Here is a 17,280-nt window from a genome sequence, read left to right on the forward strand (position 1 = left end):
TTTTGGTTTGGTTTTGTTTTGTTTTTTTAATAACAAAAAAAAGAAGTAACTCACTGGCCTCAATTCGAAAGTCCTGCAAAAACAGGCTTTGACGGCGATATTTATTACTGCATTTAGCAAATGATCTCCCTTTATTTACCAGTCTTACAGCAAATTCTAATGATAGGACCAAATCCTCTGCCAGTGTGTATCAGTTTACGTTCACTCAAATCAAAACACAGACAAGGAAACAATACAATTATCTCATCTGATTTACAGATCGTAGACAGTTTAGATTTGAGAATGAAAGTCAGGAGAAGCGCACATTTATGTGATTATTTACACTGCAAAATTTCTAGCTATAAAACTAACAGGAGTCAACAGATGTTTAAAAACATATAATAAATATTTTTTTTATGCACTACTAACATTATTATTGAAATCAGCTGTATTTTCTCCCTATTTTCATCACCTGAAATTCTGACCTGGCATTACTTTCAGAAACCAGTTTTCCCTGGCTTGTAACCAGCCTCTCCCAGGGGCTCCTTACTACCTTGTATGTACACTGGAGGAGTCGTCTTTAAGAAGCCAATGGAATTTGAAGTCGGCTTTTCAGTGACAATGTTGAAATGAGGCCTGCTACCCATCTATCATCCTGTCTTGTCATGAGAAGGGTGTTAAATTTAACTTAAATCTAATGTAAGAAAATAAAAAAATGAGACATAAAGTGTGGATTATAAGGGAAGTAATGGCGTCCACCCAGACCTTATTTTAACTCTATAAGCTTTCAAATACTCCTGCTATGCATTTTGCTGCTAATTCTGTGTCTGTTTCACTTTCATTCTTATTTGTTGTATCATCCCTGAAATTTAGATTGCAAGCAGTTTGTATTCAAGACTTGCCTTTTTCCTAACTGCATTCTGCAATAATAATAATAATAGCAATAAGAACATTGAATATGTACAGAGACAGTAAATGAATATGAGCCAGAGTATATCCCCTGCTTGCTTTTCCGTTATTTTACCACCAAGAGGGTTTGTTTTCAGATATTGCAAGAAGTTTGCAAAGAAATATATTATAATAAACTTAGTCCATCGGACAGTATACAAGCAAATATAGTTGAACTGAGCATCACATTTTACTTGGGCTCCTTAACTAGCATTAGAGCATAAATTGTAATAGTTACAGCAGTCTACAGGAGTATATAGGTATTTTACAGCTATTGTAAATGAACACTATTAAAGTTAGACATGTGTGTATATAAAACTCCAGGAATGGTAGTTGAAGAAAGAACAGCTGCTTCTTCTAGATTTTCAAATTATTTTGTATCTAAAAACAGAAAGGCGAAAGAAAAAAAAAAAGTTCTTTCTAATCACTACCACCATATGATCCCAGCTTGAATTATTAAACAGATATTCTTAACCATTTACTTTATGGCTATGCCTCCAGGTCTCAGTAAGGAGCAAGCACTGTGCTGTGCACTGTGCTAACACCTGCGCTGACACCATCGCTGCTGTAAGGAATTCAGCAATTGCAACAGATTAATACAAGTGATTAGATAAAATGCAGTAGATTAATACAAGGGCATTGAGCATTGATCTGAAAAAGACAAGTCAATGAACAATGTCTAATGGTTCCCTAAATGATTTCTCTGATTTAAATGGAATTTAATAGTGATTGCCCAGTGACTGAATGATGTAAGAGGTAGATGATGAAAGCACCGGATAAATATATTTTGTCTTCGTGAGTCTGGCTCAGCCTTGAACTTGGTTTCAAATTGAGAATTGGGCTGCCCCCTCTGCACTTTCCTGTTGGACCATAAATGTTAACGGACTGTAGCACAATCACTCTGTTAGTCTGTTGGACACGGGGAGTTTAACAAATGTTGCAGGTCCCAAATGTGGTGAGAGAGCTGCAACAAGGAATATGGCTGGCACCAGGCACCGCTGCCACTGGCTTTCATGAGCTCTGGGAGTGGGGTGGTTTTGTGAAGAAGTATGAGGACGCTGGCAAGCAGGGTCTTCAGGAGCTGCAAGCACAGCTCTTCCCTTTGCGGCATCAGTATGTGACCTGGTGTGGGCTATCCCAGAGCAGTATCTGACCTGTCAACAGTAACGGAGCTGAAGAGAGAGGATGTGACATAGGATATCTTTGTTAATGTGTGGGTTGACTACAAATCTTTGTCTGGGATCAAAAAGTCCATCCACCGAGAGCTGAAAGTTGAGAAGAAAGAAGAAAAGCTTAGGAAAAGGTGAGAGCAGAGGTGAGGGTTTAGCATATGGAAATAGGAAGCATGCCGTAATGCAAAGTATAACAACACTGTTATTATACAAGCAGCATTTTGGTTTTTGGTCCGGCTGTTTCTCATCTGAATATTTTTCTGTTTTCTTGTCTTTAATAAGGCCTAAATGCTCCATCATAATGTTAAACCATTGCACATTTTGATTAGAGCTGACACAGAAATGTTTGTCTTGTGTGTAATTAAGATGCATTGCTTTCTTACCTTACTGTATCTCTGTGTTTAGGCCCACAACAGAAACCTGCTCTCCATTGATTTCGATCATGTAACCAGAACAGGAAAGATTTATGATGATCATCGAAAATTCACTCTTCGCATTATGTATGACCAGACAGGTCGCCCAGTTTTATGGTCACCCATCAGCAAGTACAATGAAGTCAATATCACCTACTCACATTCTGGATTAGTCACCTATATCCAGAGAGGAACCTGGACTGAGAAAATGGAGTATGATCCAAGTGGGAACATAATTTCCAGAACATGGGCAGATGGCAAAATATGGAGTTACACATATTTAGAAAAGGTAAATCATTTAAAAAGTGTACCAAGGCAAAAATATTTGTTCTGATAGAGATATTAAGTTGTGAACTATGTTATAATGCTATCTCTTGCAAGAGTATTTTAAGACCTTTTAAAAAGAAAATGCATACAATTACATAACTAGATAAAAATGTCTCTGGGCGTGCTTAGACCTGCCTGTCACCGGTTCAAACCTGCCATGGTTTAGTTCTGGAGAAAGTTATTAGCAGCTCAGATTTGTTTAAATGGTAAGTAGAAATGACTTCCTCGTCTCAGTCCAAGTTGAAGTAAACAAAGGACACTCACTGCTGAAAAACATGTTGCTACTCCATATAACATAGTCAAAAATATAACAGTCACTGAAAAGGAACTGTGTCCTCCCCACAAACACAGTTCTTTTAAGCCAAAATTATGAGGCAACGAGTATAAGCTTGCAACTACTTAGTGCTGCGCTGTAAAAAAGGGATTGGTCCTGTGAGGAGAAAGATTACTTTAGTATTTATGAGGGCTATTTGAGGGGGGGAAATATTAATATGAAATGAGTTATTGCTCTGCTTTTATAGTGACTTTGTGTCTAAATTGCCCGAGTATTGTAATTTTCATTTATGTCCATAGATAGTGGCCACAAGATGGGGGAATAGGTGTTGTACAGACTAAGGAAGAGCAGCATCTCATTCATCTGTAGAAGCATCCCATTTGATATCATCTTGTCTCTCAAAACCAAAAAGCCAATCTGTATTTTTAAAGCTTTAAGAACTTAGTGTGAAATTGTATTCAAACAGTGTCCTCTTAAACTTTTTTTTTAAATAGCAATGTCTTGGTCTATCCGATATAACCTGAGTTTGCAGAACATTTTCTCTGAACCTGTTAACCACTGGGAAAGGCTAGGAGGGGTCAGGTGAGGTAGAACTGATATGGGGTATTGCACGCAGGAAATCCAATCACTTTGAAGTTATTTATGTATTTAAAAGTTACAAATGTGTACTTTTAAGATAAACCTTGCTGTACTTAATTTTGGATGTATTTAAGCCTGATCCTCAAAAAACTTAAACCTAACCCAGAGAAAAAAATGGTTTAGACTGGAGAATGCATTAAAATGTGATTTCTTCCTTGTCTGCATGCAGTATGGTTCTTGCACATGTTAACAAGATTGGCAAACCCTAGAAGCTTCAGAAGTTTGGTCGAGATAAATTTGTCAGGGCTTCTTTTGTCTGTTTGCTCTTCTGCAAATTGCAAGTAAACAGGCGTTTAATAGAGCTTTCAAATGTTTGGGCAATGTGCCTTTTGGAGGAATCTTTTATTTTTTCCTTGGGCCTAATGGACCATAATTTTGGAAGGATGTATGCTTCTTATCTTTACAGACCATTTTGTCTGTTCTTAGTTTATGATGAGCTTATAAATAAAGTCATATAGCTGTTATTCTGTAATTCTGCACAAGTGTCCATGGCAAAAGCTTACTGGCTCAGGTAGCAGCGAGCTTGGGTTATGCTGTAACGTGTCATTACAATCATTGAAAGTCATACACACTATGGACATAATCTTCCAGCTATTTAATGTACTTTCATCCCTGTTTGTTCCGTGTGCCAAAGAAAGATGAATTCACTGTCAAAATTAGACATTGAGTTATCATTCTGTGGCTCCATTAAAGTCAATAACTCATGGTGTTAATTATGTAATGATTGCTAAAGGTTGTTGGAAACCTCATAAGACCCAATGATTCCTTTTCTCAAAAAATCAATTATATAGTTTGCTTCTGATTCATAGTTATTTAATACTTCATTTTTTAGCACTTGATGAGTTAATTGTACATCTTCAAAAATCTCTTCCCCTTCCAAAATTAGCCCAAATAATTTAGGTCTTAAAAAGCACTATGATAGTAGCACTGTAAGAAATTTTTACTGGTGAGATTCAGTTCCTCTTGTTTTGGTCACTTTCTTCAAATACTTAATGGTGTTATAAAATCTTCTGAATACTCCAAGCTTGCTTCCAAAATCCTGCCCTTTACCACCAGACAAAATAGATGAGCGGCTGTTCGTGTATGTTGGACAGAAATGACATCTAGTGGTGATGATCAGCATTTCTGTGTGTTCCCAGTAGAGCTCCAAGTAATTGCCGCTGGCTGTTTGTCTCGATATACCAAGCAGCATCAGTCATTACGTGGCGGACCAGGCTCTGGTTGCTTTTATGAAATGACCGCTTTTTGGATGTTTTATGAGCTACCGTCTGAAATCCTTTAAAATAATTAGAACCCAATTTGTGCAAAGAGTTGAAAAATCTATTGTGATATTATTAGGATGAATTGGGAATGTATTTTTTTTTTTCTCTTTATGGTATCCTCTACTAGGCTAGAGAGGATACTAAGTCTCCAACCCTTGTACTGTGTGTACTTTTACTATCCTAGACAAAAGTGGAAAAGCCACAAAGTGCTGTAAAAATGGCACACTGGGGCACTAAAGTTATATTAGAGATGTTTCTGATCTTGTTATTCATACTCTGTCAATGGCAGACAGCTTAAAAACAGGCCCGGGAGCAGTATATAGAGAGAGGCGTCACATCAGTGCTAGGAGAGAGTTCAGCCAGTGGTTTACTGCAGATTGGGGACTCTTGACTGAAGGTGAAAACAAAATAAACACTGTGTTAGAAATGCTTGGCAGACCAGCAATAAAGCGATCAGAAAAAGCTCGGTGTAAAGGTCTGTCATCACCAGTTGGCAGAGGATAACTTGCGAGTGGCATATGTTGGCGCTCTCTGGCTTGTGTACAGGTGACAGATGTCTTTCACCGAGGGCAGGAAGAAATACATCTTGGGAGGGTGGGGGGCCGGGGGTGCAGAGAGGGTGGCCGAGGCTTAGCCTATCTTTGGTCCTTTGAATAAGCACTTGGGTGATTTGTCAGAGCAAAGTGGCTCGGGGCCAATGTTACTTAACACATTGCAGGGCTGAGCTCTCAGTGTTTTCTTCCCAGAGAAGATTTTTGAGCTTAGAGGAAGAAAAAGCATTTTTCTCTGATTTCTTTCCTCAATGCTCTGTGAAAAAGCAGTCACACTGTTCCTCGTAAGACTCTGTTTTGCATGATGCCTCAATCGTGCAGAAGCCTGACAAATTTGGTTTTGTGCCTGGTAGGTTTGGGCTGTGAGCGAAGAAGTGTGCAGTGTCAGTGCTCTGTCTCGGTCTGGGCAGTGTAGCAGGGATGTGCAGTGCTCTGGTCCAGCCAAGCCACTTACTGGACCTGAGGGAAGGCTACAAATTTCTCCCATACATTTTCACTCTGTGTTTTCGTGATGCTTATTTCACAGTGACTGTTCACCAGTGGGCTTGTACTCTGTGACACTGACTTTGCACGTGAATGGTGAAAAGGTTTACAGAACTCCAGCTTTATATTTGCACAGATAAATGTCTGCCGTGCTTGCACATTCATCTGCCAAACAAACAAACAAACCAGATTTCATTGACCAGCCACAATTAACCAACACAGGGAAAATATCAAGTACCTGTGTAGAAAGTATATTCTTTGTAAACAGTAAAAAGCAGATATAAAAGTAGTCACACCAAAGAACCTGCAGACTATTTTCATCCGTCAGTAAGCATGGAGATAATGTGACTTCTGGGGCATAATAGAAGACATACAGAAAAAGGAAGGTGTGTGATAGAGATATGCAGAGTGCCAATAAAAGCTAAACACCTTGTACACGCCATTGAAAGTTTCCCCTTTCCATCTCCCCTAGAAACATCTGCTGGTGCAGATGCTCTGCCTGTGTGCGGGGAAGAGGTTCCCTCTGTTTTAGCTTCCTGGGAGGACGACCTAAAGCAACATAGCAAGTCAGCATGAAGCTGAAATGCTACTGAGAGCCACATCTGCCTTCCAGTTTGGAGGTCCTTACCTCTAGACTTATTATTATTCTCCTCCTGTTTTGTACCACCTTGCTGGCCAGGTCTCCTGGAGCTGAAAGCTTCACTTGGAATTGTACAGGTAGTAAGAGCAAACTGCAAGAGTGGATGGTTGTTTCAGCATTTCCTCAACCTTCGGGCACTGACTAGATGAATAATCATTTGCTTGATCAGCCACTTATACTGCCATTCCTGTTTGATTGCAGTCCGTGATGCTCCTGTTGCACAGCCAGCGCCGCTACATCTTTGAGTACGACCAGTCCGACTACCTGCTCTCGGTCACCATGCCGAGCATGGTGCGCCATGCCTTGCAAACCATGCTGTCCGTCGGCTACTACCGCAACATCTATACGCCTCCGGACAGCAACGCGGCTTTCATACAGGACGTCACTAGAGATGGTCGGCTTCTGCAAACGTTATATCCTGGGACAGGACGCAGAGTCCTTTACAAATACACCAAACAGTCCCAACTTTCCGAGATTCTTTATGATACTACTCAAGTTACGTTCACCTACGAGGAATCTTCTGGGGTTATTAAAACAATACATTTAATGCATGATGGCTTCATCTGTACCATCAGATACAGGCAAACAGGTTTGTGTAACTGTGACTACTTTGCTAAAGTTTTTGGCCCTGATCCTGCACTTACCTGGCATGAAATTCCATTATTTTTACGTCTAGAAGTTCTTACATTTTATGTTTCGGTAGAAAAATATGTGTGTTTATCTCTATGTCTGTGTCCATAGGCATATATAGCTGTCCCATTTGAAATACAATTTTCTTTTTATTGCTTGGTATGGAATAGCTCTTATAATGTTTGATTGTTTTTATTCCACTGTGTGGATATTTGCTAAATACTAAATCAAGTTGTTTTATTATTTGTATTTTCAAGTTTTCCTGTTTATCCCATAATATAACATAAATTCACAAGGACTGTTTATATGAGGAAGGAAATCACTATGTAAAATAAATTTAGTTTAGAATTATCTTGTAAGTAAATAGAAATCATAATTATGAATAAAATAGCATTAATTTAAACAAATGCTAATAAAACTATAAATATTTTGTAGAGCAAGCATTAATCAAGATTTGTGAGAGAATAGTGTAACATATTCTTAGTTAGTGGTACTTTCTGAGACACTCAGCAATAAGGCTCAAGAGTTTATCGTTTGTCTGGGATAGTTCTGTAGGGTAAGTACACTGTGGACATTATTCATTATTTTTCTTCCTTTTCCTCTTTCCCCTATTTGTTTTGGATAGGTCCACTTATCGGTCGCCAGATCTTCAGGTTTAGTGAAGAAGGGCTTGTAAATGCCAGATTTGACTACAGCTATAACAATTTCCGTGTCACAAGCATGCAGGCCATGATAAACGAGACACCTCTTCCCATAGATCTGTACCGTTACGTCGATGTCTCTGGCAGGACTGAACAATTTGGCAAATTCAGTGTAATTAATTATGATTTAAACCAAGTTATAACCACCACCGTGATGAAACATACCAAAATTTTTAGTGCCAATGGTCAGGTGATTGAAGTACAATATGAAATTCTCAAGTCTATCGCTTACTGGATGACCATCCAGTATGACAATATGGGCCGTATGGTGATCTGTGATATACGTGTAGGTGTCGATGCCAATATAACAAGATATTTTTATGAATATGATGCTGATGGTCAACTTCAGACTGTGTCTGTGAATGATAAAACCCAGTGGCGCTACAGCTATGACCTTAATGGCAACATCAACTTGCTGAGCCATGGAAACAGTGCACGCCTCACTCCTCTGAGATACGATCTGAGAGATCGCATTACCAGACTTGGAGAAATTCAATATAAAATGGACGAAGATGGTTTTCTCAGGCAAAGAGGCAATGAGATCTTTGAGTACAACTCTAACGGCCTGCTGAACAAAGCGTACAACAAAGTGTCTGGCTGGACTGTGCAATACTGTTATGATGGTCTTGGAAGACGAGTTGCAAGCAAATCAAGCCTAGGACAACACTTACAGTTCTTCTATGCCGATCTCTCCAACCCAATAAGAGTTACTCACTTGTACAATCATACTAGCTCAGAAATAACATCCCTATATTATGATCTTCAAGGTCATCTCATTGCAATGGAATTAAGCAGTGGAGAAGAATATTATGTTGCTTGTGATAACACTGGAACACCTCTAGCTGTATTTAGCAGCCGGGGCCAAGTCATAAAAGAAATTTTGTACACCCCATATGGAGAGATCTACCAGGACACTAATCCAGATTTCCAGGTTATCATTGGTTTTCATGGAGGGCTCTATGATTCTCTTACTAAGTTAGTTCATCTGGGTCAGCGGGACTATGATGTCATTGCTGGTCGGTGGACGACACCAAATCATCATATATGGAAACACCTGAATGCTGTCCCACAACCATTTAATCTCTACTCGTTTGAAAATAATTACCCAGTTGGCAGAATCCAAGATGTTGCTAAGTATACAACAGGTAAAAGTAACACATATCTCATGAAAACACATTTTTTGATCAAATTCTGGTATGGATTCAAGACTCCAGAAATCTTTTGCGTACATCCAAAGTTACTATTTGGCTCTAATCTTAAATATATCAAAGTCATTTCTTTAATAGATAACATCTTACTGAGCTTGCTCTGTTTTCTGTAGCCTTTATGGTAACCAAGAAAATAATTAATAGTTGTTTCTGCTGCTTTTCTAAGTGCTAAAATTAGAGGAAGAATGGAGGCAGCTTTATTTGAACTTTTTCCATTATAAATAGATAGAAGTTACGCTATTGATTTGAATATAGCTGTGCTTTGTAATCAGATCATTTGTTTGCTACGATAAATGCTGTAACCAGTACTGAAAACATAAATTGATGTGAAATCATTATTTCTAGATAGCTGGGATTTCTGCAGACTACCCTCACTTTTTCTAGGATTTACGTGCCTTCTTGCCAGCATCCCTTTCTTGTTTTGCAGACATTGGAAGTTGGCTAGAGCTGTTTGGTTTCCAGTTGCACAACGTACTACCTGGATTCCCGAAACCAGAGATAGAAGCTTTGGAGACAACATACGAACTTCTACAGCTTCAAACAAAAACTCAAGAGTGGGATCCTGGAAAGGTTAGCAAAAACTATTCAGCTGCTTCTAGTACTAAATTAGGAATTTGATTAGAAAATATCAGAGACCAAGGAAACAATATGACTGTACCTTTCAACATAAGAGGCAGGGCAAATGGTCTAACGATGCTAGAAACTTTAATGTTGTCACATTAGGTACAGGCATCAGAGCGGAGGAGAGTTTTAAGGAGAAGCTTTTAAGAACACAGTGAAGAACTTTTGTAGCTGTTCACAGAGAAACCATACAAATTTGAAGGGCAGGATAGGCAAAAGGATAAAGGTGTTTGTGTGAAAACTGAAAAAGCTACAAAAAAATTTGTAGAAATAAAAAATTAAAACCCCAGATTTCATCTTTGTTTGGAAAGATGCCACAAGAGATGCAAAGTCACTGAGAGTATAAACAGCTTTACAAGTCTGTACCTCTGCATAGTTATTGCAGGAAACCAGAAATGTTGCTATGGATTTGTAGGGGAATCTGTAGAACTCGACCTTGCTCCAGGGCTTATTTTCAGTAAAGAAAAGCCACGCAACAGCTATCAGGGTCTAGCAACAGGACCAACTACTGGTATTCTGAGCAGGTGTTCATGTTTTGCATTGGACCATATGAGCATCTGTTAACAAAGAAATATGATTTTGCAAAGATGAGAGAGAAAAGATGCTTTTCCTCTAATTCAGTCAGGAAAAGGAAGTATAAAGTGTTGCGAGTTCATGTTAGTAGCGTTTAATACACTTCTTTTCCCATGCACAAATGACTGCACAAAGTGCAGAGGCCTGGCGGATCAGGGCTCATTCTGGATGTAGGAGCGTGTCCATGTAAAATTGTCACCAAGATATTAAAGGAGCTATTACAAAGGAACAGAAAAAGTGTAGTGATAGGTATAGTGATAAAAGACAAATAGATGGTTGGAGTGAGGGTTTCTTAGCCTCGATGGGAAGCAAGATCTACAGATCTGATGTACTTGCATGGTACCTATTGTTCTAGTATCTTGAGACGTTCACAGCCTTCTTTTCTTAAAGAATGGGCTATAAAAACTGTTATTGCTATTTTACTGAAGACATAATTAGATGCACAGAGACTAAGCATAGAAATATGTGAGAGAGTACAGCTGTGAGTGCAGGTTTCCCCACACCTAAGAGTTGGAAGACCGGCCATGTGGAGTAACAACTCAAAGAGGACGGAAGAAAAAAAAGGAAGAATAAATACAAAAATAGCATTTGCAATAAACACATTTTCCATTTGATTTCTAAAAAACTAAAAAGATTCCAAGAGACAGAAAGCAATACCTTAGGTGATTAGAAAGCTTGTGCGTATACCCAGGCCCTGTAGATGTTCACAATATTCTACAAACAAATTGAAGATCCATTCTAAGCAATTAAGAGAATAGCAGGGTCTGTGAGACACTATAATGAACGGCAAGATGCCTCTCCTGCAAACTTTATTGGTATTTTCTCTTCCAGACTATCCTGGGTATTCAGTGTGAGCTACAAAAGCAACTCCGAAACTTTATATCCTTGGATCAGCTTCCTATGACACCTAGGTACAGTGACGGCAAGTGCTATGAGGGAGTGAAGCAACCGAGATTTGCAGCTATTCCTTCAGTATTCGGAAAAGGCATCAAATTCGCTATAAAGGATGGTATAGTGACAGCTGACATCATAGGCGTGGCTAACGAGGACAGCCGGCGCATTGCTGCCATCCTCAACAACGCTCACTATCTGGAGAACTTGCATTTCACTATAGAGGGCCGAGACACACATTACTTCATCAAGCTGGGGTCTTTGGAAGAAGATTTGACCCTAATTGGCAACACCGGAGGCCGACGCATCTTGGAGAATGGCGTCAACGTCACAGTGTCGCAGATGACTTCTGTGATCAACGGGAGGACTAGACGCTTTGCTGACATCCAACTCCAGCACGGTGCGCTGTGCTTTAACGTTCGGTATGGAACGACAGTGGAAGAAGAAAAGAACCATGTCTTAGAGATAGCCAGGCAGAGAGCCGTGGCTCAGGCCTGGACTAAGGAGCAGAGACGGCTGCAGGAAGGGGAAGAAGGTATTAGGGCATGGACAGATGGAGAGAAACAGCAGCTTTTAAGCACTGGGCGGGTACAAGGCTACGATGGATATTTTGTTTTATCTGTGGAGCAGTATCTTGAACTTTCTGACAGTGCCAATAATATTCACTTTATGAGACAGAGTGAAATAGGCAGAAGGTAACAAAGAAAATCTCTGCCTTTGCGTCACCAAAGACTGCCTGTTTTTAAACGTAAATGGTTTATTGTATTGGTTTTTCTAGATCAGAACTCTGTATATATAAATATAGAGGAAAAAACATATCCAACTGCCTTTAAATGTGACAGAAGATGGTATTTTAATATTGTTCGTTTAACTCTTTGAGAGATGACAGTGACGATTTTTAGTTCTTGTGTGGCAGTATTCAAAAATTTCAGAAGCAGAGTCCTGACAGCTGAGCAGCGCGACCTGCGCAAGGTGCCCGGGGTGACACCACGCATCCCTGCGGGGTAGGGGGGTGTGCAGCGGGCTCTGCCTTCTTCTAAAGAAACACAACTTTTTTGTTGATGTTGATTTAATAATTCACCAATTATTTAAAAGGTTACAGAGCCTGATTCTGCAACCCGTGTTTACTGGGTAGTTTTTATCCCAGTAAGATCTCCCATAATTTCAAGGGATTACATACAGAAACCAGACTGTGTATGGAAACTTCATAGTTGCTCACCAACCCCGTGCATGTCATTCCTCACAGCTGTGATCTAAGGGATTTTCTGACCTGGGACACCCGACTTGTATTGGATACAGTACGTAAAAGGCTGTCCCGTATGGCCTTTAGATTTGCTCGGCCATAGCCACCTCTCAGCCACCCAGGGACAAACGCCATGTTGCTTCTCCTTTTGCACGTGGGGGCCTCTCTCCCAAGGTTTCCCTCGGCACTGGGTTATACTGGAGCCCGGCAGCATGCTTAGAGCTGCCCATCTTCCTGGTGGAAGGGTGCAGGGGGGCACCGCACTGCTGGGCTTCAGCCAGGCCTTGGGGTGGCCAAAGAAGGGCTTTACGAGCACTGTAGTCGACAGGAGTCTTTCCACTGGCATCAGTGTGCTCCAGACTGAGCTGTAACTCGGTAGTTTTGGGACAACCCTCGTTCCAGATGGGAGGGCCCACACGGTGCAGTAACAACAAGCCCTGCAGGATCAGTCCTGTCGTAGTCATTGGGCCAGGACTCGTCTTTTCACAGATCATTAGGAAATTGCAGTGTTGTTGGGTTTAGGCATCGCGTTCTTTTCATCTCAAACTAATAATCCTGTTGTATTACTCCTTTTTTTGAGTCTGAAGATTGGTGGGTTGGGAGTTGATGAACCTAAGTGTGGATAGTAAATATGTTGATAAATGTAGAACATTTTGGGGATGACTCTTCTCTTTTCAGCTCAATATCTAGAGCACATAGAAAAGCATTATATTGCATGGGCAGAAATTTTTATTTCCCAAGGTATCATGCGCTGCTGGCACAGTTATTTCATGGCAGAGTAGGTGATCCGTCTTTCAGCTTGTCATTTTTAAAAGACCTGATTATCGGGAGGGGAGGGAGGGCACATGGGGAGGGGGGGGACGGGTAAGCAGATTTCCTTTACTGACTTTCAGAGGGAGCTAGAAGTCTTGTTATAGAGCCTGTGTATCCGTAACAGTGATGTTATTGCACATTTCTTTCAAAACAGACACAGTAAATATATTGAAACAATTTCTGCTCATATTTACGAAAGACAACAAAGTGCTTTCTTTGTCTGTCTTCCTTTCTTTCCAGTTTTCGTTTTTCCCTTGTTTTTGGGCAAGTGGAGCAGACTGTACCAAAGTTAGAGATGAGCCTGAACTGCCACCTGGGACCTGAACCCCCCCCAGGGGTTCGGACTCGGGTCTCAGCCTCACACCATTACCGTCTCTTCCCAGACTCCTTCCGCTCCCCCGGGAGCTGGCGCAGCTTTGGGGGTGCGGGACCAGGCTGCGCGAGAGCCTGGCCCCTAAAACCACCCTCTACTCCCCAGCCAGGGGGAACTGTGGACCAAAATCTGCACATACACATTTTGATCAGGCTCATCGTTAACTAATGTACAGACTTGGGAGCTGACAACGTCCAGGTTCGACAGCTCTGATTTCTGTAATTTTCCATACAATCACGGAGAATTTGAATACCTCCACACCAGCCTAAAAATGGACCTTCAAATCCTTGAGCCTCTAATATGCTTTTAATCAATGGAAGAATAATTTATGAATTGTATATAGAGAGTGCATTCATAAACGTGATGATGTATTTTATCACTGATCCAAGATGTCAATATTAGAGTCTATTTTACTTATATTTTAAGCAATTATACTTTTTTGCAATTCACTAATGAGGTATCATTTTCAAACTGCTTTAAATATCCATTATAAACAAATATTTGAAGCTATTAGAATTACCTTGAACTGTGCATTTCTAGTATGTAATACATATTTAGTTAGCTTGTGCCTTTAGTTTCTTAAAGTTATATTTGTATTATATGCAGGAAATGCACTTTGTATTACCTACAGCTGTGGTTTTTAATACTGCCTTGATTACTGTTGTTCTTATATTATGCCAAAAGGTCAAAGAGTGAAACATGTTACAAGTTCATCTCTGAAAGTTGATTTGGCATTTTCCCAGTTCCTGGGTGCAGTCTAAAGTACATTTTGGAACAATATTTCTTAGGAGAATATGGAGGTATAAAGAATCACATGGCCCGCTTACAAAAGCAAAAGAAACGCCTTCATCGTAACAGTTCCAGAAATTTAGGAAACTATATAAAAATGTCGTGTTGAGATGACAGTGCTAAAGAAATGAGTGATTACTGAAGGAGCACTGGAGACTGAAGTCACAGCTACACATGGGCCAGCCAGCAGTGATTCGCGAGAACTACGCAAATAGCTTTGGACCATCTTGTTCATGAGCAACCTCAGACGGAGGCAGGGAATACTTCAGTCTCCATTTTTTTTTCCTAGTAGTTAGACCAGTTTCTCAGTGTTGTTTTTTGTAGTTTTCCTTTCTTTTTTTTTTCCTTTTTTTTTTTTTCTTTTTTTTGCACTATAGCCTAGAGACCCAAATGAAAAAAAGAAAAATAATGGCATGGAAATTTTTACTGTTATTTAGATCAGATAATTTGATGCTAGCGTTCTGCACTGCAAACAAGGAAAAAAATTATAAAATAAAAATAAAATAAAATACCAACCAGTGTTGCAAACTATCCTGTAGCAAAGTACCTACCATGAGAAATACGTGCTATATTTTTTATGACAGCCAAACAAATAGTGTGTACAAGTAATGTTTCCTTTGCTTTCATATTTATTTAGCAAATCTAGAACATTTCAAAGGTATAAATATATATATATAGATATCTATGTAGAACATAGCCAAATAAATATATATGAACTGGTCAATGTGCATCTCGGTATACACATCCCAGCTGTTTGGTTTGAGCTCTTCAGTGTCCTCTGTTGGACACTAGCTGGGTAGACGTGGCCTCTCTTTGTGGCCACCAGCGCTCCCGCAGTGCTGGCCCCGGTCCTGCGCTCCCCGGCCTACCGAGCCCCCCTCCACCGGCGGCCGGGGCTGGGCTCAGGGAGAGGGGCTTTTCCAAGCCATGGCTGTGGGCGCTGCTGGAAGCCAAGGTACAGTTCCGAAGGCGAAAGGGGTTTAGGCAGAGGAGCTCCTGTTTTAGCCCGAGCAAAAGGAGTGGGGCAGAGCCCTGGTGGGGCATTAGGTTGCCCGGGGGCATTCACCGTAGCGCAGCTGATGCAACACAGTGACACTCCGATCAGGCTGCCGCCGACAGCCGTAAGGGTTTTCCCTGTCAAATGCTGACTGTTATTTAAACCTCTCCTTGACACAAAACATTACCAGGTCGAAAGCACCCTGACTGCCAGAGGAATCGCTTCTCGGCAGAAACTGGGAATGGTGGAGTCGGACTCGCTGTGGATTTGTCTGGGCATTCGTCACCTGCCATTATTTGTCTAAGGAAACGTGTTTGACAATTTCCAGTTTTTCCTTAGATCTCGTGGTGGACTTTAGCCTTTTAATAAATGTTAGTATATCAGATCGTGTCCTTGACAGTATTTTACTTGTATGAACCATGATAAAACATTAAAATCTTCATACTCTTCAGGCAGAAGTGTCAATAAATGAGAAAGAGAAGCATAGCATACGATATATGTCAAAGTAACGTTCCTTTTTAGCTTTCTCATCAACAGTAAAAATGTTTACAATGTATGCCAAGATCTTCAGTTTCTGTCTTAACACCGGTTAGAGATTCTGATCTTACAGAAATTGTGTTATAATGGCCTCAGCCTCATTGCTAGGAAACAATAGATCCCAATTTTTTTATTCCTGCTCTAACTCCTGTGCTGAATAGTGACTGGATACTGTACAGGTTTATGTTATATGGCTGCAGTTAAATGGTCTGATGCATTTTGCTCTGGGTTTCAGGCCAGAAGCATGCATTTTCTACAAGAACATCCCAGCAACACGCTGTAAATATTGAAAGTTAATATATTATGTGTCGATATTTGAAAAAGAAAGTACTTTGACTATTTCATTTTTTAAAAATAAAGGTGCAAACTGATGGTGTGTGGTGTTGTCTTTGTTTACACAATGTATTTGGGATATTCTGGTCGTGTCAGTAAAAGGTACTTCCATACAGCTAAATATGGGCTTCAGAAAGCATTGGTTGATTCAAAAGGGCGGGGAGGGGGGGCAAGGGGTTGTAGCAAGATTTCATTTGACTTCTGATTCACCAAAGTTCATGCATATAACTCTGCAGGTTTCACTGCAGGTGAAAGCACGGCCAGTTTCTGTGTACAGGTTATTACGTTTCATCAGAACAAATGTGAGAGCGAAAAAAGTTCTACTAAATGTCTTTGTGCTCCCGAGAACTGAGTGGGTGAAGTCTAGGGTGGTGGTAGGGGCTGAGGAGCAAAGTGTAAGTACCTGCACATCCTGTAGGCTGCCTCAAGCAGATGATGATGAATGACTGTGTGTGTCAAAAATATGCACGTGAGAAAAATAAAAAGCCCAGCGCATGCAGCAGAGAGGAGACGGTGAACCGGGGGGGCAGAAGGAGCGTTTAAGGCTAAAGGAAAGGTTGTGTGGTGAAAAACAGATCGGAGCAGCTGGGCAATAACCCAGAGTGAGGGATGAGGCTGGAAGAGCCGTGTTGGGTGGATAAGAAGGAAGCGAGGCCGAAGGGAGGCTCTAGTAGAAACGCGAAGAAAACCAGCCTGGGAGGCGGTATTGATTTTGTGCTGCAGGTCTGTCACGGGGAGTAGGGGAGGGCTTAGCGGAGGCAGCACCAGAGCTGTGGCAGGGTTATCGCTGCTGCAGAGGAGCGGCGTTGCCTTGGCTGGGGAGAAGGCAGAGCAGGGAGGGCCGGGGCAGGGGACACAGAGTCCCTGCCGTGAGCCGGGGCTG

The 17,280-nt window shown here is 40.8% G+C and overlaps 1 protein-coding gene across 8 annotated transcripts in view; it reads left to right on the forward strand.

The window, feature by feature from the left end:
* The window catches only part of TENM1 (teneurin transmembrane protein 1), a 995,213-nt gene extending 981,837 nt beyond the window's left edge, over positions 1–13,376 (forward strand). For all 8 annotated transcript variants that reach the window (XM_074599876.1, XM_074599879.1, XM_074599878.1 and 5 more), the window contains 5 exons: positions 2,505–2,801; positions 6,890–7,277; positions 7,944–9,164; positions 9,655–9,797; positions 11,253–13,376. In XM_074599876.1, the coding sequence (XP_074455977.1) occupies positions 2,505–2,801; positions 6,890–7,277; positions 7,944–9,164; positions 9,655–9,797; positions 11,253–12,011 (2,808 nt within the window). In that variant the 3' untranslated portion in view covers positions 12,012–13,376. The remainder of the gene's footprint in view (positions 1–2,504; positions 2,802–6,889; positions 7,278–7,943; positions 9,165–9,654; positions 9,798–11,252) is intronic.
* The last annotated feature ends 3,904 nt before the right edge of the window (positions 13,377–17,280 follow it).

The sequence above is a fragment of the Larus michahellis genome, chromosome 9 (assembly GCF_964199755.1).
Source record: "Larus michahellis chromosome 9, bLarMic1.1, whole genome shotgun sequence".
Taxonomy (NCBI): Eukaryota; Metazoa; Chordata; class Aves; order Charadriiformes; family Laridae; genus Larus; species Larus michahellis.